Source organism: Bubalus kerabau, unplaced genomic scaffold (assembly GCF_029407905.1).
Source record: "Bubalus kerabau isolate K-KA32 ecotype Philippines breed swamp buffalo unplaced genomic scaffold, PCC_UOA_SB_1v2 scaffold_70, whole genome shotgun sequence".
NCBI classification, from domain to species: Eukaryota; Metazoa; Chordata; class Mammalia; order Artiodactyla; family Bovidae; genus Bubalus; species Bubalus kerabau.
The window spans coordinates 1,076,979-1,102,908 of NW_026577924.1; the positions used below are offsets into that span (position 1 = coordinate 1,076,979).

The 25,930-nt window shown below is 49.2% G+C and overlaps 1 protein-coding gene and 2 pseudogenes across 2 annotated transcripts in view; 2 read left to right on the forward strand and 1 right to left on the reverse strand.

Moving 5' to 3' along the window:
* The first annotated feature begins 8,463 nt into the window (after window positions 1-8,463).
* On the forward strand, window positions 8,464-8,583 carry LOC129641107 (uncharacterized; annotated as a pseudogene).
* A 3,245-nt stretch (window positions 8,584-11,828) lies between these two features.
* On the forward strand, window positions 11,829-11,949 carry LOC129641055 (uncharacterized; annotated as a pseudogene).
* A 2,238-nt stretch (window positions 11,950-14,187) lies between these two features.
* The window catches only part of LOC129641031 (liprin-alpha-1-like), a 106,239-nt gene continuing 94,496 nt past the window's right edge, over window positions 14,188-25,930 (reverse strand). Inside the window, exons 2-7 of one of the 2 annotated variants that reach the window (XM_055565884.1) lie at window positions 24,322-24,545; window positions 22,325-22,547; window positions 17,360-17,440; window positions 16,574-16,725; window positions 16,298-16,389; window positions 15,415-15,731 (exon numbers count right to left, since the gene is read on the reverse strand). In XM_055565884.1, the coding sequence (XP_055421859.1) occupies window positions 15,562-15,731; window positions 16,298-16,389; window positions 16,574-16,725; window positions 17,360-17,440; window positions 22,325-22,547; window positions 24,322-24,545 (942 nt within the window). In that variant the 3' untranslated portion in view covers window positions 15,415-15,561. Of the gene's footprint in view, window positions 15,732-16,297; window positions 16,390-16,573; window positions 16,726-17,359; window positions 17,441-22,324; window positions 22,548-24,321; window positions 24,546-25,930 lie in introns of both variants that reach the window. The other variant, XM_055565885.1, reaches the window with a different exon arrangement.

Genomic DNA, 25,930 nt, shown 5'->3' on the forward strand with positions numbered 1-25,930 from the left:
AGCAATATATTCTGGCCTCTTTATTTCCTAGTACTTGTATTTATTAACAGGAGAGATAAGAATGGCATATATTGTAAGCATCTTTTTTAAAAATTCCTCACCCAAAATATCTGGTATTAAACTCTGTAGTTCATGGCTGAAGGTCATGGATTATGGTTTCTGCTTAATTTACACATGAAGGCAGAGCTGAGGTCTCTATGGAAGGCTGTTAAACACTATAAGCAAACACAGAGATGGGGATATTGAAAAATATCAGTTATTACCAGATATTCGCAACTATCTGGGAAGACGAATGGATGATCTTTATGAAAATGTAACTCCAAACAACTGATCCACTTGAGGAGATAATTCAATTGGGAAATTAAGTAAGATTTGGTTGATTTACATTATTTACAACATATTCATTCAGTTACTTTGATAACTTCTGCCTCCTTAAGATTATTATTTACAATTCTGAAACACCATTCTTTTTTGACATTTAAATATTCAGCAAAATATGCAAAATAATATTTGCAAAGTATCTTGCAAGTACAAAAATAAGACACATACATATTCAGTTCAGTTCAGGCCCTCAGTCGTGTCTGACTCTTTGAGACCCCATGTACTGCAGCACACCAGGCCTCCCCGTCCCGTCACCAACTCCCGGAGTCCACCCAAACCCATGTCCATTGAGTCCGTGATGCCATCCAGCCATCTCATCCTCTGTTGTCCCCTTCTCCTCCCCCCCTCAACCTTTCCAAGCATCAGGGTCTTTTCAAATGCGTCAGCTCTTCTCATCAGGTGGCCAAAGTGTTGGAGTTTTAGCTTCAACATCAGTCCTTCCAATGAACACCCAGGACTGATCTCCTTTAGGATGGACTGGTTGGATCTCCTTGCAGTCCAAGGGACTCTCAAGAGTCTTCTCCAACACCACAGTTCAAAAGCATCAATCCTTCGGCCCTCAGCTTTCTTTATAGTCCAACTCTCACATCCATACATGACTGCTGGAAAAACTATAGCTTTGACTAGACAGATCTTTGTTGCTCGTAAAGTAATGCTCAAAATTCTCCAAGCCAGGCTTCAGCAATACGTGCACCATGAACTTCCAGATGTTCAAGCTGGTTTTAGAAAAGGCAGAGGAACCAGAGATCAAATTGCCAACACCTGCTGGATCATCGAAAAAGCAAGAGAGTTCCAGAAAAACGTCTATTTCTGCTTTATTGACTATGCCATAGCCTTTGACTGTGTGGGTCACAATAAACTGTGGAAAATTCTGAAGGAGACACACACATAATATAGCCAAATATTAATATGGCCTATCTTTGTGTGGAGAACAGTTAACAACATTTTTATGACATAGTAATAATATGATTCTTTAAAATCCATCATCTGTCCTATTAATTCTAAAAAATATTACATTATTTGAGAGAGAAACATTAGAAAATATCCTATTACCTAAAATAAATCTATAGTATTAAATATAGTTTAACTCATTATATAGAATACAAATCTATACTATTAATAGTTACATTTTATATCCAAAACTATGCACATTTTCATAAGAAAATGCAGCAATCTTAAAAATGTATTTCAAACAAAATGTATACTTTGCCCTAGAAAATCATGAAAATCCTATAGGTATGGATGTATACACATTAGACTTCCCTGGTAGCTCAACTGGTAAAGAATCCACCTGCAATGCAGGAGACCCCTGGTTGATTCCTGGGTCAGGAAAATCCCCTGGGGAAGAGATAGGCTACCCACTCCAGTATACTTGGGCTTCCCTGATGGCTCAGTTGGTAAAGAGTCTGCCTGCAATGTGGGAGACCTGTGTTCAGTCCCTGGCTTGGGAAGATCCCCTGGAGGAGAACATGGCAACCCACTCCGATATTTGTGCCTGGAGAATCCCCATGGACAGAGAAGCCTGGTGGGCTACAGTCCATGTGGCCACAGAGTCAGAAACGCCTAAGCACAGCAGCAGAATATATATATATATATATATATATATATATATATATATTCCCATCACTGAGTCTGATCTATATTTTGTCAAATATTATTTTAGGATTATGCTACACTTGAATTTAGATAGTAAGTGAAAGTCTTTTACTTTGAGATAAATCATCTGTTTTGAGGAACTAAAGGATTTATATTTTCTTCTTTTTTGTAGCAAAGTCAGTTGTAGTTTATTTATTCCTTGATCATGTATACTTAATGTCAAACCCAGTTCAAATAGCATGAGTTTGTGTATATATATATATATATATACACATATATTTCCCCCAATACTTACAATGTTACTTCACAAACAGATCACACAGTGACTTGCTTTTCAGACTGTAAGACTTGCCATGTCGACTATAAGGCTGGACTTTACACTATGTTGTATTTAGATCTATATATTCTTTTCACTTAAGTAAAATAATAGCAGTTGACAAATACACACAAAAAAATCTCTAGGTACTTGATTAAAAGAAATCTAGAGTTGTAGGATACGAGGCTAGGTATATAGTTCTGAAAGGAGTTTGCAGTATGTGATTGTTCTTATTTTCCTATAACTGCCTTTTTGTTTTTGTTTAGTCGCTGAATCATGTCCAGCTGTTTTGCATCCCCATGGGCTGTAGCCCACCAGATTCCTCTCTCCATGGGATTTCCCAGGCAAAAACACTGGAGTGGGTAGCCATTTCCTTCTCCAGAGGATCTTCCTGGCCCAAGGATTGAACATGTGTCTCCTGCATTAGCAGGTGGATTCTTTAACTGTCTTTTACCTTGTAACATATTATTACCTTTTATACCTTGAGGCCAAGTATTTTGAGAGCGAAGTCTCCCCCAGGTTTAGCCTTCAATACAGGCAGGATCACTCTCCCTCCAGATTTTTCAGTGTGTTTTTACTCTGTAAAAAGTTTCCTTTTCTTTTTTTTTAAACAAAGGGGATTATTAGTGAAAAGTGAAATCAAGGAAAACGCATTGAGAGGAAAATAAAGAAGGAACCACTGAAGGCAAGCTGTTGTTGGAGGCTTGGCTTTTACACATTCTGCCTGATGTTCCCATTAGCAGGAGAGACTCAGCAACAGAGGGAGTGATGAGAAGACAGTCACTGGCGTCAGAGATGAATGACCTTCAGATCATTAAGCTCCTTTCCCAGAACCTTTTATTGCACCAAACTCTTCTTATGGAATTTTTCATCTCCATGTTTCTAAGTGTGTAGATAAGCGGGTTGAGCATGGGGACAATAATTGTGTAGAAGAGCGTAAACACTTTATCCTCTGGTAATGTTGTGGCAGGTCTAATGTAAACAAAGATGACAGGTGTGAAAAAGAGGATCACGGACTGTGATGTGGGAACTACAGGTGGAAAGTGCTTTATGGTGGCTTTCTGCAGAATATGTGCACACATTATACAGAATCAAAATGTAGGAGGCCATCAAAACCACAAAGAGCACCAGTCCCATCAAGCCAGAATTGGCAATGACAAAAAAGCCAATTTTGTGTGTATCAGTGCAGGCTAGTTTCAACAAAAGATATGCATCACAGAAATAGTGGTCTATTTCACTGGGGCCACAGAAAGGTGAAACAATCGCAAGAAGAAAGAGACCAAGAGAATGAAGAAGTCCCCCTGCACACGACGCTATGAGAATTGAGTGACGTTTTTGCCTGTTCATGGTGATGGCGTCGTGGAGAGGTTTGCTGATGACCACATAGCAGTCACAGGCCATCCCTGTGAGGGTGAAGACCTCATTCCCCCCTCCCCAAAGAAGTAGGTGGTGAAAAGCTGTGTCATGCAGTTTTTATAGGAAATGGCCTTTTTTCCATCAGTAAGTCAGTCATGAGTTTGGGTGTCACAGTGGAGGTGTAGAAGAGATCTGAGAGTGCAAGGCAGTTAAGGAAGAAGTACATGGGCTGGGTGATTAGCTGACTGCATGTAATAGAAATCACAATGATCAAATTCCCCAACCAAATAGCCAGGTAACAGAATAAGAAAAATAAAAAGCAGAGGATCTGGACTTTCTTGTCCATAGAAAGTTCTAAGAGGATAAATTCAGTAACATTATTTCTATCTTCCATGATCTGATGTTCAAGAAAGTTATCTGAAATGACAAAACCAATGAAACGAATCATTGATGAGAAAATGGAAACCTAATATCTACTTTAAATGGCACCAATGTGCCGGTGCTAGACGGCAAAGTCGATCAGGTCCCGAGAACGTGCACGGCGGGGCTGAGAAAAGAAACGAAAGCAAGAGAAATCTCCAACAAAGATGGGGTCGAGAGGTTCAGACACGTCTCCACGAAGGGACGCAGTCTGACACCAACTTTATTCAGCATCTCACATTTATACAGAAGAGCGTGAGAAAGACAAGACAGTTAACATTTTCTTTGTTTGACCTACACATCTTACAAACAGTCACAAGAAATCTTGAGAGCATGGGAATGGCACCCTGTTATTATTTCTTACACCAGATAATATTTCTCTGTGAGTGAGAAGTTTGCACAGAACTCCAGGTGCCTGCAGTAAATAAGCGCCTAATCTCTGGGGTGGCGGGACAGAGAGCTATGTTTGCAAGCAAACCCTCAAGGACTGAGGCAGCTCCCAGAGCTGTGTCCTTCGGACAAAGGACCCCGTTCTGACGGGCAGCTCCCCACACCAATGCCTTTTAAAGACAAGTTCTTTTGAGACCCACTGAAATCATTTTCATTTAATACAAGTCTTTTGAATATCTAGTACTAATATTCCTCGAAGAGCTAAGAATACAGTGATAAATTAGACAAAGTTCCAGTTTTTATATAATGTAAATTATTTTGTGAGGAAGCCAGGAATTATATTTATCAAGAATTTTTAAAAAAGAGATAATCTTAATAGTGTTAAGTAGGGCGACATATAATGTGCCGATTTAGGATGTAAAATAGAGGCAACTATAGAATTTGCTTGATTAAGTGGTTTCTAATGAAGTCACAAAATTGGTGTAGGGTGTGTGGGTGGGCTTTGCAGTGCTGGCACAGAGTCAATGTTAAATAAATATCAGTTAAAAAAAATCTGGAAAGTGAACAATGTGCTATAATTTTGAAGGAATAATACAATACATAATCATCCTTTAGTCAGGTAATTCATGATAAAACTGAAGAACAAATCATTTTTATGAGTGGACTCATGATCCTTTTTGACTGTTAAGTTAGTTAAGTTGCTCAGTAGTATCTGACTCTTCGCGACCCAGTGGACTGTAGCCCACCAGGCTCCTCCATCCATGGGATTCTCCAGGCAAGAATACTGGAGTGGGTTGCCATTTCCTTCTCCAGGGGATCTTTCTGACTCAGGGATCAAACCCAGGTCTTCTGCATTGCAGGCAGATGCTTTAACCTCTGAGCCACCAGGGAAGCCCTTTTGACTTTTAAGAGGAAATAATTCCTTCATGAGAAATACTCCATGAAACTTTCATATTTCTTAAACAATATTTGTAGCATCTCTAGGTTAATATATTGACAACTATGCTTTTCCTGTTTGTCTATATTTCTCTTGCAAGATTATTTCCTCTTTCAAAATCAATTAACATTCAGAAGTTATTTGAGTTACATCTTATCAGACTGTAATTATACTTGCCTAGTTTGGAAATCATACACTGAGGAATGGGCTCCTCTAATTCCAAAATAGTTCCCCCCAAACACAATACAATAAACAAGATGTAGCACTCTTTCCCTTAATTTCTTAGAGAATTCACCCACACAATCTGCTTGTGGAGTGGAGTTCCCTTTGGTCCACATCTTCTCTAGCATTCGTTATTGACAGACTTTGCAATGAGGACTATTCGAACTCGTGGAAGTGGTCCCTCCTTGTAACTTGGAGTTGAGTCGCTCCAAACATTAGTGTTATGGAGCAAGACGACATTTAGGAAATGCAGAGAAATTCTATCATCTCCCTGCCCCAACTGCTCTTGTATTTTCCCATCATATTGAATATATGATCACATCCCTTCATGCTTGTTCCCCACGTTAGTCTCTGATGTCTTTTCCCTGGAATGCCCTCTGCACTCTTTGGCTTCCATCCCATAGGGCATTTTCATTTCTTGAACGTCCTAAGTTTCCCTGGTCACGTAGACTTCCAGGATGCTGTTTTCCCTGCCTGAAATTCTTCCTGCATCTCAACCCTGGTTTACGTAGGTTCCACCTATGGACCTCAACGCAATGGATACTCTGAAAAGCCTTCCCTGACACCCAGGTTTTGGTGAGGGTAGAGGCCCCTCGACAAGTTCTCCAAGGATCTGCCTGTGATGTATCATTAGATTCGTCTCAGTGAAAGCAGGAACTCTGTGTCTGCTTCTCTCCGCCTTCTAGTTCCAGAAACTTATTACATGCCTCCCAGCTCATCGTAGGTGCTCAGGATTTACTTAGTGTGTGAAAGACAGAAAAGTTCTTGGAAGCCTCAAGGTGTCACTTGGCTCGGCACTTTTGATCTCTTTGTATATTTGGCGATTCAATTCTTTATTTCCTGGGTTGACGTGTACACTATAATCAAGGCACAATCTAAGGCACTAAGACATATCCATAAATATAGGTTATTGCTTTCAAGGAACTCGTACAGCAGATTTCTACAATTTAGGTTCTTGCTTTCAAGGAACTCGTACAGCAGATTTCTACAGTTTAGGGCTTTTCAAATGCTCTAGAAGAATGTGAACGTTCAGTGTGATCCATTTTCATTTCCAAGAAAGATCGTTTGACTTCCATAGCAAAGGTGGAGACCTTCCGACGTGTAGTCCAATACTTAGACCTTGACCATGTCAGGCAAGTCTTGCGGTTCCTTCTGGAGGTGTGTGGCTCTTGCAGAAACGTGAAGATCTTCCATCGTCCTCGGACTTTGGTGTCATTTGCAATCATCAAGAAAGCTTCCAGGTATAGGTTCCAGACCACCACCGCACACACTCAGTAGCCAACGGACTGGATTCCAGGAATATGCGTTGTTAACCAGCATCACCGTTGATATTGTTGCTGCACGCTCTATGCAGTGGCCAGAGCCTGGATTGTCCACTGGGTCTCATGTGGAATGGAAAGAAGGGCTTCCCCCACCCCCCACCCCACCCCCCACTGTTGACAGCCTTGTGACTAGAAACGGGCCCCGAAACAAGAATCAGACAAACCAGATAAGCCCAGATGGTAGTCCATGAGATGAAGGAACTAAGCAGCTGGTTGGGATGGCGCCAAGGGGAAAGGTTGCTCTTTTTGTCTCCCGCTCTACTCCTTTCTTCCTGGACGCCTTAGGGGTTCATCATGGAGATTTGAAATAAGGTTCACCAAAGTCATATGTGTTGAATCAAGATTTTGCATTTCACCATCTCTCAAAAACGAAGAGTGCTTAACCTGCACAGGTTTCTTTCAAAAAAGTCAATTGCTTTTCAGTTCTGGGGTTTCTCTCTTGCCTTGTTCAAGTAGCCTTAAGAGTAAAAATCAACGAAAACTAAAGAAAGATTCAAAGATACCAACAAAGGACACCTTCTGTTTCTTCAATCATCTTTCCACTTAGTAGCACACGAGCTCTTTTCTTTGTATTTTGCCTAGGGAATTCGCAATGTGCTGGTTCAGATGGCAAGGCATCCGCCCGCAGGAGACTCGGGTTTGATCCCTGGGTCGGGAAGATCCCCTGGAGAAGGTAATGGCAACCCACTCCAGTATTCTCGCCTGGGAAATGCCACGGACAGAGGAGCCTGATGGGCCGCACTCCATGGGTCCTATAAGAGTTGGGCTCAACCCAGCAACTACGAACAGAAGTATTTCCAAAGACCACACTCGTGTGTGTGTGTGTGTGTGTGTGTCTGTCTGTCTGTCTGTGTGCCTGCCTGTGGTTCGTCTGCTCTCTCAGGAAGGTCGGGTGCTTGGCGGGCGGCGTGGGGACAAGGGGGGCGCCTCGGTAGGGCAAAGGGGCGGGGCTGAGGCGCTCCGGTCGACCGCGCCTCCGTGGCTCCCGGTGGGTTTGGGCAGCGGGCAGGTGCCGGGCAAGTTGGGCGCTCAAGATTCGCTGCGCCTAGGCCCGCAGGAGGTTCAGAGGCCCCCGGGCCGCGGGGATCGGGAGGCGGCGGGCCCCGAAGACCGACACCTCCGGCGTCGCGCGGCCCTGAGCAGCGAAGGGGATGGGGGGGGGAGGCCCCGCTCAGCCAGCGCGGCCGGGTCTGGAGTGGCCGGGGGTGGGAAGGCGCCGAGACCTCCGCACCCCTCAGCCCACCCCCCAGGCCCCGCGCGCACGCACGCACGCCCTCCCGGTCACTGGGGGGTCCTGGAAGCCCATCGGGCCCCCGGGCCCGGCCAGGCGGTTGCTGGTCTGGGGTTGGCGGTGTTCGGGGGCCGGGCCGGCGTCAGCAGGCTGGAGTGCGGTCGCGGGTCGTGCGGCTCAAGTACAGCACGGCCCCCCGAGGAGAGGGGCGGCCCGTTGGCCCGACCTGCAGGTCAGAGCGAAAGGGAGGCGAAGCGCAAGGCTCTTAGGGCGCCCCGCGGCGGCCGCGTTCGTCTCCGGCCCTATCGGCCTGAAGGCGCCCGATCTCGTCTGATCTCGGAAGCTAAGCAGGGTCGGGCCTGTTTAGTATCTTGGATGGGAGACCACCTGGGAATTCCGGGTGCTGGAGGCTTTTTTGCCTACCAGAAGAGGTCCTTTAGCCCCCGCCCCGCGTCCCAATTCTTGGACCCACACCCCCCTCGCCCCCCCGCCACCCCCGCAGCCCCAGCCCCTCCCGGGGCGGGGGGAGTGAGTGGGTGGCCGGGGCCCCGACTCCCGCTGCAGACCTGGGTTGCCTCCCCGCGGCCCGCGAGCCCCTCCGCATTCGCATTCGGCTTTCAGGAAACCAGACGACCGGCCGTCCCGTCTCCCTCTGGGGCTCCTTTGGCTTGCCTCAGGCAATCCCGGGGCTTGCACCGACTCCAGCCAGAGCCCCAGCCCCCGCCCCACCCCCAGCCTCGCAGGCGATCGCGCATGCGCATGCGAGCGCGCGCACAGATCGATGTGCCCAAACGGGGCATCTAGCTTGTTGGCTTGTACTGGGGGTGGATCTATGCCTGGGAGTGGGACTGCTGAACCATAGGCTACTTCTACGTTTAGTTCCTTCGCGAACCTCCATACTCTTTTCCATCCCGGCTGTACCAACTCCCATTCCTACTCAGCGTGGAGGAGAGTTCCCTTTGCTCCACAGCTTCTCCAGCATCTGCTAAGGACAGACATTGCAATGAGGCCCAATCGGACTCGGGCGAAGTGGTCCCTCCTTGGCGTTTGGAGTTGAGTCTCTCCAATCATTAGTGACGTGGAGCAAGATGACCGTTTGGAAATGCAGATGCAATTCTGTCACCATCCTGCTCCAACGGCTCTTGTATTTTCCCATCATATTGAAGATACGACCAATTCCCTTCATGCCTGCTCCTCACGTTCTTCTCGGATGTCTTTTCCCTGGAATGCCCTCTGCACTCTTTGGCTTCCATCCCATAGGGCATTTTCATTTCTTGAACGTCCTAAGTTTCCCTGGTCACCTAGACTTCCAGGATGCTGTTTTCCCTGCCTGAAATTCTTCCTGCATCTCAACCCTGGTTTACGTAGGTTCCACCTATGGACCTCAACGCAATGGTTACTCTGAAAAGCCTTCCCTGACACCCAGGTTTTGGTGAGGGTAGAGGCCCCTCGACAAGTTCTCCAAGGATCTGCCTGTGATGTATCATTAGATTCGTCTCAGTGAAAGCAGGAACTCTGTGTCTGCTTCTCTCCGCCTTCTAGTTCCAGAAACTTATTACATGCCTCCCAGCTCATCGTAGGTGCTCAGGATTTACTTAGTGTGTGAAAGACAGAAAAGTTCTTGGAAGCCTCAAGGTGTCACTTGGCTCGGCACTTTTGATCTCTTTGTGTATTTGGCGATTCCATTCTTTCCTTTCCTGGGTTCATGTGTACGCTATATTCAAGGCACAATCTAAGGCATTAAGACATATCCATCAGTATGGGTTCTTGCTTTCAAGGAACTCGTACAGCAGATTTCTACAGTTTAGGGCTTTTCAAATGCTCTAGAAGAATGTGAACGTTCAGTGTGATCCATTTTCATTTCCAAGAAAGATCGTTTGACTTCCATAGCAAAGGTGGAGACCTTCCGACGTGTAGTCCAATACTTAGACCTTGACCATGTCAGGCAAGTCTTGCGGTTCCTTCTGGAGGTGTGTGGCTCTTGCAGAAACGTGAAGATCTTCCATCGTCCTCGGACTTTGGTGTCATTTGCAATCATCAAGAAAGCTTCCAGGTATAGGTTCCAGACCACCACCGCACACACTCAGTAGCCAACGGACTGGATTCCAGGAATATGCGTTGTTAACCAGCATCACCGTTGATATTGTTGCTGCACGCTCTATGCAGTGGCCAGAGCCTGGATTGTCCACTGGGTCTCATGTGGAATGGAAAGAAGGGCTTCCCCCACCCCCCACCCCACCCCCCACTGTTGACAGCCTTGTGACTAGAAACGGGCCCCGAAACAAGAATCAGACAAACCAGATAAGCCCAGATGGTAGTCCATGAGATGAAGGAACTAAGCAGCTGGTTGGGATGGCGCCAAGGGGAAAGGTTGCTCTTTTTGTCTCCCGCTCTACTCCTTTCTTCCTGGACGCCTTAGGGGTTCATCATGGAGATTTGAAATAAGGTTCACCAAAGTCATATGTGTTGAATCAAGATTTTGCATTTCACCATCTCTCAAAAACGAAGAGTGCTTAACCTGCACAGGTTTCTTTCAAAAAAGTCAATTGCTTTTCAGTTCTGGGGTTTCTCTCTTGCCTTGTTCAAGTAGCCTTAAGAGTAAAAATCAACGAAAACTAAAGAAAGATTCAAAGATACCAACAAAGGACACCTTCTGTTTCTTCAATCATCTTTCCACTTAGTAGCACACGAGCTCTTTTCTTTGTATTTTGCCTAGGGAATTCGCAATGTGCTGGTTCAGATGGCAAGGCATCCGCCCGCAGGAGACTCGGGTTTGATCCCTGGGTCGGGAAGATCCCCTGGAGAAGGTAATGGCAACCCACTCCAGTATTCTCGCCTGGGAAATGCCACGGACAGAGGAGCCTGATGGGCCGCACTCCATGGGTCCTATAAGAGTTGGGCTCAACCCAGCAACTACGAACAGAAGTATTTCCAAAGACCACACTCGTGTGTGTGTGTGTGTGTGTGTGTCTGTCTGTCTGTCTGTGTGCCTGCCTGTGGTTCGTCTGCTCTCTCAGGAAGGTCGGGTGCTTGGCGGGCGGCGTGGGGACAAGGGGGGCGCCTCGGTAGGGCAAAGGGGCGGGGCTGAGGCGCTCCGGTCGACCGCGCCTCCGTGGCTCCCGGTGGGTTTGGGCAGCGGGCAGGTGCCGGGCAAGTTGGGCGCTCAAGATTCGCTGCGCCTAGGCCCGCAGGAGGTTCAGAGGCCCCCGGGCCGCGGGGATCGGGAGGCGGCGGGCCCCGAAGACCGACACCTCCGGCGTCGCGCGGCCCTGAGCAGCGAAGGGGATGGGGGGGGGAGGCCCCGCTCAGCCAGCGCGGCCGGGTCTGGAGTGGCCGGGGGTGGGAGGGCGCCGAGACCTCCGCACCCCTCAGCCCACCCCCCAGGCCCCGCGCGCACGCACGCACGCCCTCCCGGTCACTGGGGGGTCCTGGAAGCCCATCGGGCCCCCGGGCCCGGCCAGGCGGTTGCTGGTCTGGGGTTGGCGGTGTTCGGGGGCCGGGCCGGCGTCAGCAGGCTGGAGTGCGGTCGCGGGTCGTGCGGCTCAAGTACAGCACGGCCCCCCGAGGAGAGGGGCGGCCCGTTGGCCCGACCTGCAGGTCAGAGCGAAAGGGAGGCGAAGCGCAAGGCTCTTAGGGCGCCCCGCGGCTACCGCGTCCGTCTCCGGCCCTACCGGCCTGAAGGCGCCCGATCTCGTCTGATCTCGGAAGCTAAGCAGGGTCGGGCCTGTTCAGTTATCTTGGATGGGAGACCACCTGGGAATTCCGGGTGCTGGAGGCTTTTTTGCCTACCAGAAGAGGTCCTTTAGCCCCCGCCCCGCGTCCCAATTCTTGGACCCACACCCCCCTCGCCCCCCCGCCACCCCCGCAGCCCCAGCCCCTCCCGGGGCGGGGGGAGTGAGTGGGTGGCCGGGGCCCCGACTCCCGCTGCAGACCTGGGTTGCCTCCCCGCGGCCCGCGAGCCCCTCCGCATTCGCATTCGGCTTTCAGGAAACCAGACGACCGGCCGTCCCGTCTCCCTCTGGGGCTCCTTTGGCTTGCCTCAGGCAATCCCGGGGCTTGCACCGACTCCAGCCAGAGCCCCAGCCCCCGCCCCACCCCCAGCCTCGCAGGCGATCGCGCATGCGCATGCGAGCGCGCGCACAGATCGATGTGCCCAAACGGGGCATCTAGCTTGTTGGCTTGTACTGGGGGTGGATCTATGCCTGGGAGTGGGACTGCTGAACCATAGGCTACTTCTACGTTTAGTTCCTTCGCGAACCTCCATACTCTTTTCCATCCCGGCTGTACCAACTCCCATTCCTACTCAGCGTGGAGGAGAGTTCCCTTTGCTCCACAGCTTCTCCAGCATCTGCTATGGACAGACATTGCAATGAGGCCCAATCGGACTCGGGCGAAGTGGTCCCTCCTTGGCGTTTGGAGTTGAGTCTCTCCAATCATTAGTGACGTGGAGCAAGATGACCGTTTGGAAATGCAGATGCAATTCTGTCACCATCCTGCTCCAACGGCTCTTGTATTTTCCCATCATATTGAAGATATGACCAATTCCCTTCATGCCTGCTCCTCACGTTCTTCTCGGATGTCTTTTCCCTGGAATGCCCTCTGCACTCTTTGGCTTCCATCCCATAGGGCATTTTCATTTCTTGAACGTCCTAAGTTTCCCTGGTCACCTAGACTTCCAGGATGCTGTTTTCCCTGCCTGAAATTCTTCCTGCATCTCAACCCTGGTTTACGTAGGTTCCACCTATGGACCTCAACGCAATGGTTACTCTGAAAAGCCTTCCCTGACACCCAGGTTTTGGTGAGGGTAGAGGCCCCTCGACAAGTTCTCCAAGGATCTGCCTGTGATGTATCATTAGATTCGTCTCAGTGAAAGCAGGAACTCTGTGTCTGCTTCTCTCCGCCTTCTAGTTCCAGAAACTTATTACATGCCTCCCAGCTCATCGTAGGTGCTCAGGATTTACTTAGTGTGTGAAAGACAGAAAAGTTCTTGGAAGCCTCAAGGTGTCACTTGGCTCGGCACTTTTGATCTCTTTGTGTATTTGGCGATTCCATTCTTTCCTTTCCTGGGTTCATGTGTACGCTATATTCAAGGCACAATCTAAGGCATTAAGACATATCCATCAGTATGGGTTCTTGCTTTCAAGGAACTCGTACAGCAGATTTCTACAGTTTAGGGCTTTTCAAATGCTCTAGAAGAATGTGAACGTTCAGTGTGATCCATTTTCATTTCCAAGAAAGATCGTTTGACTTCCATAGCAAAGGTGGAGACCTTCCGACGTGTAGTCCAATACTTAGACCTTGACCATGTCAGGCAAGTCTTGCGGTTCCTTCTGGAGGTGTGTGGCTCTTGCAGAAACGTGAAGATCTTCCATCGTCCTCGGACTTTGGTGTCATTTGCAATCATCAAGAAAGCTTCCAGGTATAGGTTCCAGACCACCACCGCACACACTCAGTAGCCAACGGAGTGGATTCCAGGAATATGCGTTGTTAACCAGCATCACCGTTGATATTGTTGCTGCACGCTCTATGCAGTGGCCAGAGCCTGGATTGTCCACTGGGTCTCATGTGGAATGGAAAGAAGGGCTTCCCCCACCCCCCACCCTCCCCCACTGTTGACAGCCTTGTGACTAGAAACGGGCCCCGAAACAAGAATCAGACAAACCAGATAAGCCCAGATGGTAGTCCATGAGATGAAGGAACTAAGCAGCTGGTTGGGATGGCGCCAAGGGGAAAGGTTGCTCTTTTTGTCTCCCGCTCTACTCCTTTCTTCCTGGACGCCTTAGGGGTTCATCATGGAGATTTGAAATAAAGTTCACCAAAGTCATATGTGTTGAATCAAGATTTTGCATTTCACCATCTCTCAAAAACGAAGAGTGCTTAACCTGCACAGGTTTCTTTCAAAAAAGTCAATTGCTTTTCAGTTCTGGGGTTTCTCTCTTGCCTTGTTCAAGTACGCTTAATAGTAAAAATCAACGAAATCTAAAGAAAGATTCAAAGATACCAACAAAGGACACCTTCTGTTTCTTAAATCATCTTTCCACTTGGTAGAACATGAGCTCTTTTCTTTGTATTTTGCCTAGGGAATTAGCAGTGTCCTGGTTTAGATGGCAAGGCATCCGCCCGCAGGAGACTGGGGTTTGATCCCTGGGTCGGGAAGATCCCCTGGAGAAGGAAATGGCAACCCACTCCAGTATTCTCGCCTGGAGAATCCCATGGACAGAGGAGCTACTGGTCTACAGTCCCTGGGGTCTCAGAGTCAGTCACGACTGAAGCAAGTTAGCACACACTCAGGTTTTAGTTCAGCTACTCAGGTGTGTCCCCCTCTTTGCCACTCTGTGGACTGCAGCACTCCAGGCTTTCCTGTCCTTCACTATCTCCTGGAATTTGCTCCAACTTACGTCCATTGAATCATCATGCCATAGAACCATCTCATTCCGGTGGCATCCACCAGAGAGGTGGCTGTGGTTTGGCAAAATGCCTGGTCCCGCTGCGTGGGTGTGAACCTGCCCTCACCACTCCCTGACCGTGTGACCGTTCACCATGTCCTCCTCTGTAAATTGTGAGGGGGCAACACCTGCTTGGGAAGGGGCACACACAGCATCTGGTATATAATCAATGCACCATCCATCGCAGCGTTGTATATATTAATAATAGGGATCGCATTTAATAACCTGCTCCTTTTTCTCTCTTGTCACTTAACTGTGCTCCAGATCACATCTGCTTTACTTACCCCTGTAAATCCCACACCCAGCACAAATAAGACTCAACAAATTTGTGGCTGAAGAGGCAGGAACATATCCTGTCTTCAAGAAGATGAAGCCAAGTGAGATGAGGGCCTAGTGATAACCCTGTGTGATGAGGGGACCCCAGGAGGACCTGTGTGGCTGTGGGGTGGGGTGAGGGCATGGGCAGAACCCCTGATGAGCTCCTGGGATGGGGAAGGTGGCAGGAAGGAGGGCGGGCTATTCCTTTTGGGGTGTCCACAGATTGTACTTCACCCCTCACTGATGAGCACTTAGGCAGTTTCCAAACACGTGTCACTGTTAGGAGGAAACAATCATTGCCCAGCTCCTATTCAATCAATTTCGTACAATATGTTTCTAGCATTGGAGTACAATCATCTGCTTTATTCATTCCATGCTCCGTCCATCCACCCAGCCAGCCAGCCATCTGTTCATTCATCCACCACTCACTAATCAATCCATCCATCCACTTGTTAACTCATCTGATCATCTCAGACTCATTGAGAAGACAGACCCCTCTTCCGCTCCTGCTCCCAGGAGGACTCCCAGCGTGAGTGACTGGAGCCTCGTGGGGACAACAGGGGAGACACAGAAGGGAGATGCCTGCAGGCCCTCCTCCCTCTGAACGGTGAAGCACCCACCTGGTCCTAATGCCTCCTTGTTGGGGTGTTCAGCTGGCCCTTTTCCTTCTTGCGAAACAAGCAGCTGATGGAGGACTTGATTGATGCCCTTTTTCTTTGGGGCTTTGTGCAGCGAGTCCTGCCTGCTGGTGCTGCTGCTGGGGTTGTTCCCGGGGTTGTCCTGAGAGCCTGTCGAGCTTTAGGGAGAGAAAAGGACCTTTAACTGGCACCCTCGTGCAAACACACAGCCCTCCACAAGAGCTACTGATAGAAACAGGCACCCAGCAACACCCGCGCCTCAACCTCGCAGCAGGCAGTGGAGTCTCCTTCACCAAACACACTCCACACGAGCAATGCAGGCTCCGAGACACAGAGAACCACCCCAGGAAGTTGAGATTCTCTGCCTTGAGCTCTCCCCTGAGGAGGGCTTGACTCCAGGCCAGCTGGTGCAGAGGGCACTCCGACCCTCCATCAGGGTCGCTGCTCAGCAGGTGAAAACGCTCCAGCAGAAGGCAACCTCCCCTGCTCTGGGCAGTTCCCCCCACCTCCTGCAGGGTGACTGTCCCCGGCCATGGCAGGAGAGCAACGGTCACCATGCAGGTCAGCTGGCCAAGTGACCACATGTGTCGTCCATCGAGTGCTGCCTGGCTCAGGACGGGAGCTTAGGTGGTGGTCTCAATGAGGACAGTGTCAGTCACAGGAGGGGACGGAGTCTCCTGAGAGGAGACCCCTGAGGAAACAGGAGGGACACTCAAGAGCGAACCTGAGAGGCACAGGGCCGTCACTGTCAGGAACGTGCCCCGGGCCGGGCAGACCTCTACCAAGATCAGGAAGAAAGCTCCCACAGGAGTCAATCTGTAGAGAAGGACGTTTTCTAAAATCACTGAGGTCACTGAGCTCTTCTTCCCCAGCACCTGAAGTTCACCACTAAATACAGGCACTGAACCCAATGGTATTCCTTTAAAATCATCCTTGCAACTCCTTCAAGACAAGAGGCGCAGGGCTCCTGAAACTGACGACGCGCACACAGGCCGCTTACTTGTGGGCGTCCCTGAGGTCCTCGTGGGTGGCTGTGTGCAGCGCCCCCGTATGCAGGCGGCTCAGCCGAAGGGACTGCGGCGAGGCGGGGGTCGAGGTTTCACATTTGATGGCGGTCTTGTCATCTCCTACCTCTTCCCGTAAAGCTGGCAGCTGAGGGAGTGAGGTAAGTGTCAAATTGGCTAACAATAGACTGTTTTGAAAATGGCAATCACACAGGTGTTACATTATAACCAGAAACTTATTTGAAAATCTATTAGCTATGCTTTCCCCCAAGTACAAAAAACCCCCTTGTTCTAGCTTAATGCCATCTTAAAGGACTGTCTTGTTCAAGAGAAGCAGGGCTATGGGGCAGCGAGAGCATCTGACTGAGTGCAGAGACCCTGGTTGGGAGCCTCCCTGCAGCCGGGCTCGGCCCTCTCTGGAATCCAGCGACCAGATGGCCCTGCCGGGCAGGACAGCAGAGTGACCCTGGCACCGTGGACCCTGCATGGCATGAACTGCCCTGATGACAGGACTGTGCTCATCGCCAGACGCTGCTCAGAAGCACCACAGCTAGAGTACGAAACCTCTCAGCAAAGCCGTCCAGACCTTTCTGTTTGAAGGAGAAAAAGACACAGTTTGTGCCACCACCCAAGATCATTTGTAGTGATGATGCAGGTTACTGGAACCCATGACAACAAGAGAAACACAGAAAAGGTACCTAACCCCTCCACGCCAACACCATGTGCCTGGATCATATTTCTCGGTAACATACAGACTCGGGGCTCCCCACTGAAGTACTTACAGGCAGTTCGAGTGTCATTCGCTCACAGTGGTTTCCATAAAGCACCCCCTGGTCTTCACTAAGAGATGATCTTGTATCACCCTAGAGGGGTGGGAGGTTCAAAAGGGAGGAGATATATGGGTACCTATGGCTGATTCATGTTGAGGTTTGACAGAAAAGAAAATTCTGTAAAGCAATTATCTTTTAGCTAAAAAACAAACGAATTAAAAAAAAACAAAAAGAGAGATGATCTCTCCTGGACTCCCAGCTTTTCTGCTGGTCCTGGGTGTGAGGACAGGAAAGACAGTGGTGGCAACAGTGTGGGGACAGATTAACCCATCAGGGTCCAGACAGGTCTCACTCATACATCTGGGTGTGTGGTTAAGCCAGGGGAGGTTTTAGGAGACATGCATGGCATGTATTTTTATAAACAATGAGTGTGCTGTTTTAACCAACTAACCTGTGCCTTTTTCGTGGGATTCTGTAAAGAATACGGACCCTGTGCAGTCCCACGGGAGCTTGGTGACAACAAAGTGACAGTGCAAAATGCAGCTGAACTCGTTTAACAGCAGCTGGATAAACTGGGCTCCCTCCCCTGAGCTCTAACAAGAACCCTCAGACAACAGAAGGCTACAAAGGCTAGAAATTTTCCACATGGAACTGAACAGGGATCAATCTCAAATTCAAGTTAAAATAAGCATTTATAAAAATCAGAAAACAGCAACGAACAGAGCAGGGAAGTGACACACCTGGGTTGACTATGGACTCAGTGGAGACAAACACCTGCCTCAAAGTCAGGGACTTTGGCCAGCCCCTTCCCCCGGGCCTCCTCCTGAGGAAGGCCTCTGGGTCCACAGCCTGGCTGCCCTCCCCCAGGATGGGAGCCACACCACTGGTGCCCACGTGGCCAGGATGGGCAGCACCGTGTCCACTTAACAGGAGGGCAAAGCAGGCCACAGAGCAGGCGAGCGGCACACCCAGGTCACCAACCCCAGGGGGACGGCGCTGGTCTGATGTGCCCAGCAGAAGGGCTCCCGGGCACTGAGCCGCCTGAACTGGAGCACAGCCACCCCAGTCCTGCGGGAAGGCCCAGGAGTGCTCGGTCAGCGGGCTGGGAGCAGGAGAGGGACAAGGAAGGCCAGCCCTTGGGGCACTGGACTCCAACAACAGGGGCTCATCCAAGTGACCCGAGGGGAGAGGCAGCGAGCTCCCTCCTGATGCTCCCTCCATCAGGGATGCCGTGATGGACACGAGAGCCTCTGGAGGAAAGGTGGCTGGATGGCACCATGTTTAAGTGTCCAGGCTCTGATCAGACCAGTCTGCACCATGCTGCTGGGTGTGAGAGCCTGGGCAGGGTGCCCGGCCTCCCTAAGCCTCAGTGTCTATGTCTGCTGAATGGGGATAGCAGTAGACTGGACCTCACCTGGGGATGAGATGACAGACTCGGAAAGCACGTGCCCGGCACACAGAGTCTCCTGCACACTGCTACCCACCATCATTAAATTGGCTTCCCACAAATCTAACATCTATGGCTCTGATTCAGTCATTTCTTATAAGAAAACACTAAGTGGAAATTCCATGGTGGTCCAGAGGTTAAGACTTGGCACTTTCACTGCCAGGACACTGGTCTGATCCCTGGTTGGGGAACTAAGATCCCATAAGCTGTGCAGCATGGCCAAAAACATAAGTAAAGAACATTTTAAAAATAATAAATAATACTATGTCTATTATAAACAAGCATGAGATGATCAGAAGGCCAACAAGTGGGAGAAAGGCACACTGTTACAATTGTCCCAACGAATGACCAATTTCCAACAGAACCATCAGCACATTTTAAGTGGTGGGTGAGTTTCATCACTTCCATTAAACCGTCAATTATTCACCAGGACATAACCACACAGTGTTCATTCACGTTAAACGATAAGGACTCTTCAATACTTCACAGAGAAACAAAGGCCTGCTAAATTACTAAATAGTTTACCTTTTGACGCTGCTTCCTTAAATCACTAGGCTGACAGATGCATGCAAAGAAATGAAGAGAAACCAGATTCATTGCGACTTTGAAGCTAAAATTTCAAGAATCCATAGAGGCAAATACAGTAAAGCAAAAATGATGGCAAACATGTAAGTGACATGAAGATTTAGAGAAATGTGACTGGAAGCAGAACATTTTTTTTTGACCACAGAAGTTAAATAAGCTATTCAAGATTTACTAGAGGAACACTATAAATTATTACTCAGGAAGATACCATTCTATTACAACATCATGATTTATTAAAGCACAGCATTCTGTACAACAAAGGGCCTTAACAGGTGTCTATTCTCAGCCAAATCTCTCTATAAGTTAGTTTCTCTTAATCAAAAACATGTTATACTTTAAATTAGTAATTTAACTGATGAGGAAGTTACCATAATACCTAGTTTAACGTTGAACAAATCTAACCACCTCTTGGACATTCATGTAAAATCCTGACATAGAATTTGATTTAAAACTTCTCACAATAAATTCATTAAAGCAAGTTCCCTGTGAAAATACGTAAGAATGAAAGCTAGCATAATAGCAGGTGCAGTCTTTACATTTTATTAACCATAGAAGATACTTTTTTAACGAGTCTAATAGAGACATTAACTGTGCAAAAGCTGATGAGATTTACAGTCTTAAATACAAGCACCAACACAGAAAGGATATTGTGTCAGTTCAGTTCAGTTCAGTCGCTCTGTCGTGTCCGACTCTTTGTGACCCCATGAATCGCAGCACACCAGGCCCCCCTGTCCATCACCAACTCTCGGAGTTCAACCAAACTCATGTCCATCGAGTCGGTGATGCCATCCAGCCATCTCATCCTCTGTCATCCCCTTCTCCTCCTTCCCCCAATCCCTCCCAGCATCAGAGTCTTTTCCAATGAGTCAACTCTTCACTTGAGGTGGCCAAAGTACTGGAGTTTCAGCTTTAGCATCGGTCCTTCCAATCAACACCCAGGACTGATCTCCTTTAGAATGGACTGGTTGCATCTCCCTGCAGTCCAAGGGACTCACTCTCAAGAGTCTTCTGCAACACCACAGCTCAAAAGCATCAATTCTTCGGCACTCGGCTTTCTTCACATCCCAACTTTCATATCCATACATGACCACTGGAAAAACCATAGCCTTGACTAGATGGACCTTTGTTGGCAAAGTAATGTCTCTGCTTTTTAATACCCTATCTTGATTGGTCATTAACTTTCCTTCCAAGGAGTAAGCGTCTTTTTAATTTCATGGCTGCAATCACCATCTGCCGTGATTTTGGAGCCCGCAAAAATGAAGTCTGACACTGTTTCCCCATCTATTTCCCATGAAGTGATGGAACCAGATGCCATGATCTTAGTTTTCTGAATGGTGAGCTTTAAGCCAACTGTTTCACTCTCCTTTTTCACTTTCATCAAGAGGCTTTCTAGTTCCTCTTCACTTTCTGCCATAAGGGTGGTGTCATTTGCATAGCTAAAAGTCCATTAATTCTACACTTAAGAGGATCATTTCTTTATGTAAGCACAATCTCATTTATGAATTACACATAATATGTAGTTTAGGATCCATCTACATTATGCTTATAACTGCATGCTGCTGCTGCTAAGTCCCTTCAGTCCTGTCCGACTCTGTGTGACCCCATGGACTGCAGCCTACCAGGTTCCTCCGTCCATGGGATTTTCCAGGCAAGAGTACTGGAGTGGGTTGCCATTGCCTTCTCCTGTAACTGCATAGTGATACACCAATTCAAATTACTGCTATGGGGGAAAAACACCATTTAATGAGACATGAGGACAAAGCACAAACCCGACTAAGGGGACTCACGCTGTGGACCACAGCATGGCTATGACCACAGGCAGTGGGGGGACGGGGGAGGGGAGATGGATGGGTAAACAACAGCCTCCGGGGCTGGGGGGAGGGGTCTGGATTGACGACGACTAAGCAGACAACAGGATGAGACAGGAAATCAAAACCAATGATGAAAGCAGACACACTGTCAGAGAACTCCAACAGCAAGGAAAACATACAGAACTGTTCTTTTCATAAATATTCGGAAAGAAATCAAGCATGAAACCACAGAGAAATCGTCAAAGAATTTTAAATATCAACTAATTAGCCAATGATGCAAATTATAAAAACAGTGTCAAAAGACCACAAAATGGACTAGTTACCACTTCACAGGCCTCTAAAATGATTCACGGTTAATTTAATTATAAGCTGACTAACAATGCAGCTAACATGAAATGGGTGGTAACAGAAAAAAGAGACAATACAAGTCCAGTTACAAAGCAGAGTGTTGTACACGTGATTTCATGGGGTAAACAGCAATGCACTCACAACACCTAAGCTAAACACGCAAGAAAGCTGGAACATGTGCTTTAGGGCTGCACACTTTGTCACCAAAAGCCCTAGGTCGTCATCCCAGTTTTAGACTCGGAAAAATGAGGCAGCCCGATGTCTTCCCTGGGGCCCTGGGGCCCTGGGCTTTTAACCTGGTTTCACATGCAGAGCTGGCCGGAGTGCATGGCCAGGTTCATCAGCAAGCAGACCAGTGTAGATTCTTGGTTTTGTTCCCACCGCATGCCCTGCACCCTGTAGCCAGGCATCCCCAGTGGAAAATCTGCTGCACGGCTTTCCCATGCCATGAGAGCTGCCTGTGGTTACTTTCACGAAGCTGTCTGCTCCCTGAGAACAGAAACTTCCCTGCAGCTGCTGTGCCCTGCACAAGGCCAGGCCCAACGTTACAGAGGCAGGCTCTGGCTGAGTTCATGATGACGTGCTAAGTGGTGGTCCAAATATCAAGACTAATTTGTCGCTGTGCCATTGTGGAATGATTAAAGACGAGGCAGTTTAAAAACTTTTAGACCTCTGAGCGTAGCAAATGTACCTGATTTTCTTCTGGGTATAAAGAGAAAAAACAAAAAACAAACAAAAAACAGCATGCTGGGGGAGGGATGCGGCAGGGAGGAGGCAGTCACATACCAGAGTCATGATGCCCAGCTGGTCTCCCTCCTGCGCCAGGCTCTGCTGCCTCCTTCTGGCCTTGGGCAGGGGCGGGCAGGAGCCAGCATGCGAGGAGGTGGGAAGCAGGTTGAGGGAGCTCACTGATTTAAAACGACGGAGGCTGCCTAAGCTCCCCCTGCCCTCCCTGCTCTCAGTCTCCTCGGCCCGCTGCTCCGTGTTCTCCTTCTCTTCTTCGATCAACCTAAAATAGAATAAAAGGCGTCACCTGCCTCTGTCAGCAGAGGAACCTGTCTGGACAATAAATTTGGGCTGGCATTCTGTGTCATGATTAGCAAATTCCAGAAACAGTTGCTCAATTAACATCTCAGCCAAAAGGTTCTACCTTTCCTCTTTTGAATATTCTCAAACTTAGAATAACTTAGCCTTGAGTCTTACAAACTGGCCCTGATCATTCACGCTTGATTTCACTTATTTACTCTAACATTCTGAAGGGGCCCCGGTGGCAACTCTCTTTCTTGTGAAGAGAAACCTCAAGTTGACAACCCTTGCCTCCGCTGCTCTCAGGGCAGAGATGCACGTCAGTGCCTCAAGTCTTTTCCACTGGGAATCAGGAACTCTGTATAATCAAAACAGCAATTCACAAACAAGCTGCAGTTTCTAAACACAAGTCTCCAGACCAGATGAAGTGCTGAGTTGATCATTTTTTTTTTTAAGGTTGTATATATACAAATGCATCACTCGATGAAGTTCTCCACCAGCTTTGTGTGAGTTTCTGGATTCATGTCAATGTGCTGCATTAACCTAGAATTCACAGTTTCTGCTCTTCTCCCCTAATGTGTGGTGGATGTTTTTATATAGCAGTTTAAATATACGATTATGCGAATAAAATGATTTTCAAATTAAAATACAAGATTCTTACAGGAAGTAAACTCTCCAGCTTCACTTCTACTCATACATCTGGAAAGTTTTTCACTGTTGATAACAATTTGAAGGACAGAATTGACCATTTACATCAAGTCAACTTGTCGCATAAGGAAAAATCACTTTTACCCGACAACTTGCTGTAAAATAAAAATAATATATAACCGTTCCATATTTCCTGCGGGAACGTGGAAAGACCATCTTTCTGAGCTCATCTGTGCTCAAACACGGCCCACAAAGCTGTGTGTCTCGGCGTCAAACGGGCAGGGGCACCACCTGCGTTTGCTGGCTGTCCCATTCACCCCCTGCCTTTCCCCCAGCCCCCACGCTCGGCCGACAGAAACGGGCACCTTGGCCTGGGCTGACGTGACGAGAACAGTCTGAGCAGCCACTCTGTCTGGTCCTGTGCAGGGTCACCGGCCTGCGGCCACTCTGAACATGGACTCGGGACACGGGCATAGCTGTGCGGGTGTGGCATCAGGCGGTCTCGGGGCCCCCAGCCACCCAGCTGCACCCAGACCCAAGGCCCCCTGCTTACCACCAGGCGGGCCTTTGGATTCTATCCCATTTTGAAAATTGTTATAACTGCCAAGACGGTGTCTAAAGAAAACATCTTAAATATACTGATGAGATGAGAAAAACTCAAACACATGTCCTTGGACCACTGTCTTACAACAAGCCAATCTTCATACTACATTAAGTTAAAAAGGAAAAGGCAGATCTGAGTGGGAATTTGCCAACCCCAAAACCTCAGCTTTCACCAGGTGGCTTTTCAGCAGAACGTGGGGGGCTCTGAGGGACACAGGAAGGTGCATGGGCCGCAGGGGACACCGCCTCGGCACCTCACCTACCTTGGGGCTCAGAGCTGAGGGGGGACACCCCACAATGCCCCCCCCCACAGAGTTCTGACACCACACCGTGGACAGAACGCCCCGGCTGACCGAGCTCTGTAATCAAGGGCCATCTCAAAACTGAAAATTCTTGAAGCAGACCTGAGGTCAGGTTTCTTACTATGGAACACTCAGGTGTCCCTAGGAGAAGACAGCTCCTCAGAGAAACCGAGTTTCTGGGGACCTGAGTTCGCGATCACCCACCAGATCTCTTCGTTGATGGCGTCCAGCTGCTCCTGAAGCAACACAGTCAGAGTCTTGGCATCGGCCTGCCCGCTGGGTGACAGTTGAGTGGCCAAGCTGAAGAGGGTGACCCTGTCGCCCTCACCGTCAGACATGCCCACGTCACTCTTGAACGCCTGGGCCACGTCGGCCAGCACGCTGGCTTGCTGCGTGTGCTCCCAGTCCTGCTCCTTTGGGGTCTGCACCTGGGCACGAGAGGACCAGGTCTCGTCAGCGACATTCAGGGCAGCTCAAGTCTATCAGGAACTGAACCCAATTTTACATGGAAGCCCTGACTGTGGATAAATGTGCCATGCTCATGAGATACTGCTATCTCTTAAGCGAGCAGGACTGAAGAAACGGGCAGGGCAAGAATCCAGTTCCTATATGGCCTGGTGACACTCAGGTCTCATCGTGGACGGCAGGCAATCCTATGAGGTTTTTCACACGGGTGTGCTGATGGAGTCAGAGACAGAAACCATAAATTACAAAAATACATCCATGCCTCCATCAGCCAGGCTGGAGGAAAATAGGAAAAAAGAACCCTTCAGCTCGGTAGCCGCTGGGTCCCCTTCAGTGGTCATCACTGGTCCTTGTTCACTGGAGAGTGCCATCCTCCGTTTCCCAGGCTGGTCTGAACACCCACAGACAGGATCGAGCAGGGGCAGCCAGGGGATGGGAGGGCCAGCCCCACTGTGGCTCTCCTCTCAGGGCACAGGCCCTCGGGCTGTTCTGGGGGACGGCCCCTCGCACCACAAGGGCGGCTCTGTCATCAGAGGCACACAGGGCAGTGCCCACAGTGCCCCGTGCTGGCCTCCCATTCTCACACCTCACACCCTTCTCTCTGCAAATCTCCCCCCTGCCACAATCTCAACCCAGGTCCTGTCTTCTTTTCCCAGACATGACCTCAAAGCAACCGAAGGGCAGCCTTGAGGTGCTGGCTTGTTGGCTCCCTGTCCCCTATGGCCAGCACCCTCGCCTCCTGTCTTCATCACGACCCCGCCCCAGGGCGGGGCCACCCCATCACTGGCTCCAGGACCACCTGCCATCATTCCTGCTCCACTCCAGAGAACCAGCTGCCTATGAGTTCACCCCCATCAGCCCAGTCAGCACGTCCTCTCCCTTCTCTTGCCTTCTGATCAACCAAGGGGAACCAGCAGATTCCTCGTCCAGGGCTCCCTGCAGCGCCCACTGCGGGTCTCTGAAAGCTCCCTGGGAGCAGCCTCTACGGTCCCCCTCCCCACCCAGTCTCCAAGTCTCTGCCAGCAGGCAGTGTGCCCCGCCCTGCAGGGCAGCTCCCTGGGGGCTCTAGGAACCCACGTTACCAAACCCCCCTCCCCGTTGCCCTCCCCCACGCCTGCCCCAGCATGTCTCTCCCTGGGCTCCAGGCCCCACCCTCCCTGGGGTTATTCCTCAGTCCCTTGCACCCCTTCTCAACCTTGGAATGTGGGGCACCCCACGGCTCTACCCTTGCACCCCATCTCTCTCCACCAGCACCCGCCTGGTGACTTTACCGTGCTCGTACCTTTAAATGCCATCTGTATGCCCATGACCTCAGTCCACCCTGAGCTGAGTGAGTCCTCTCCTGGAT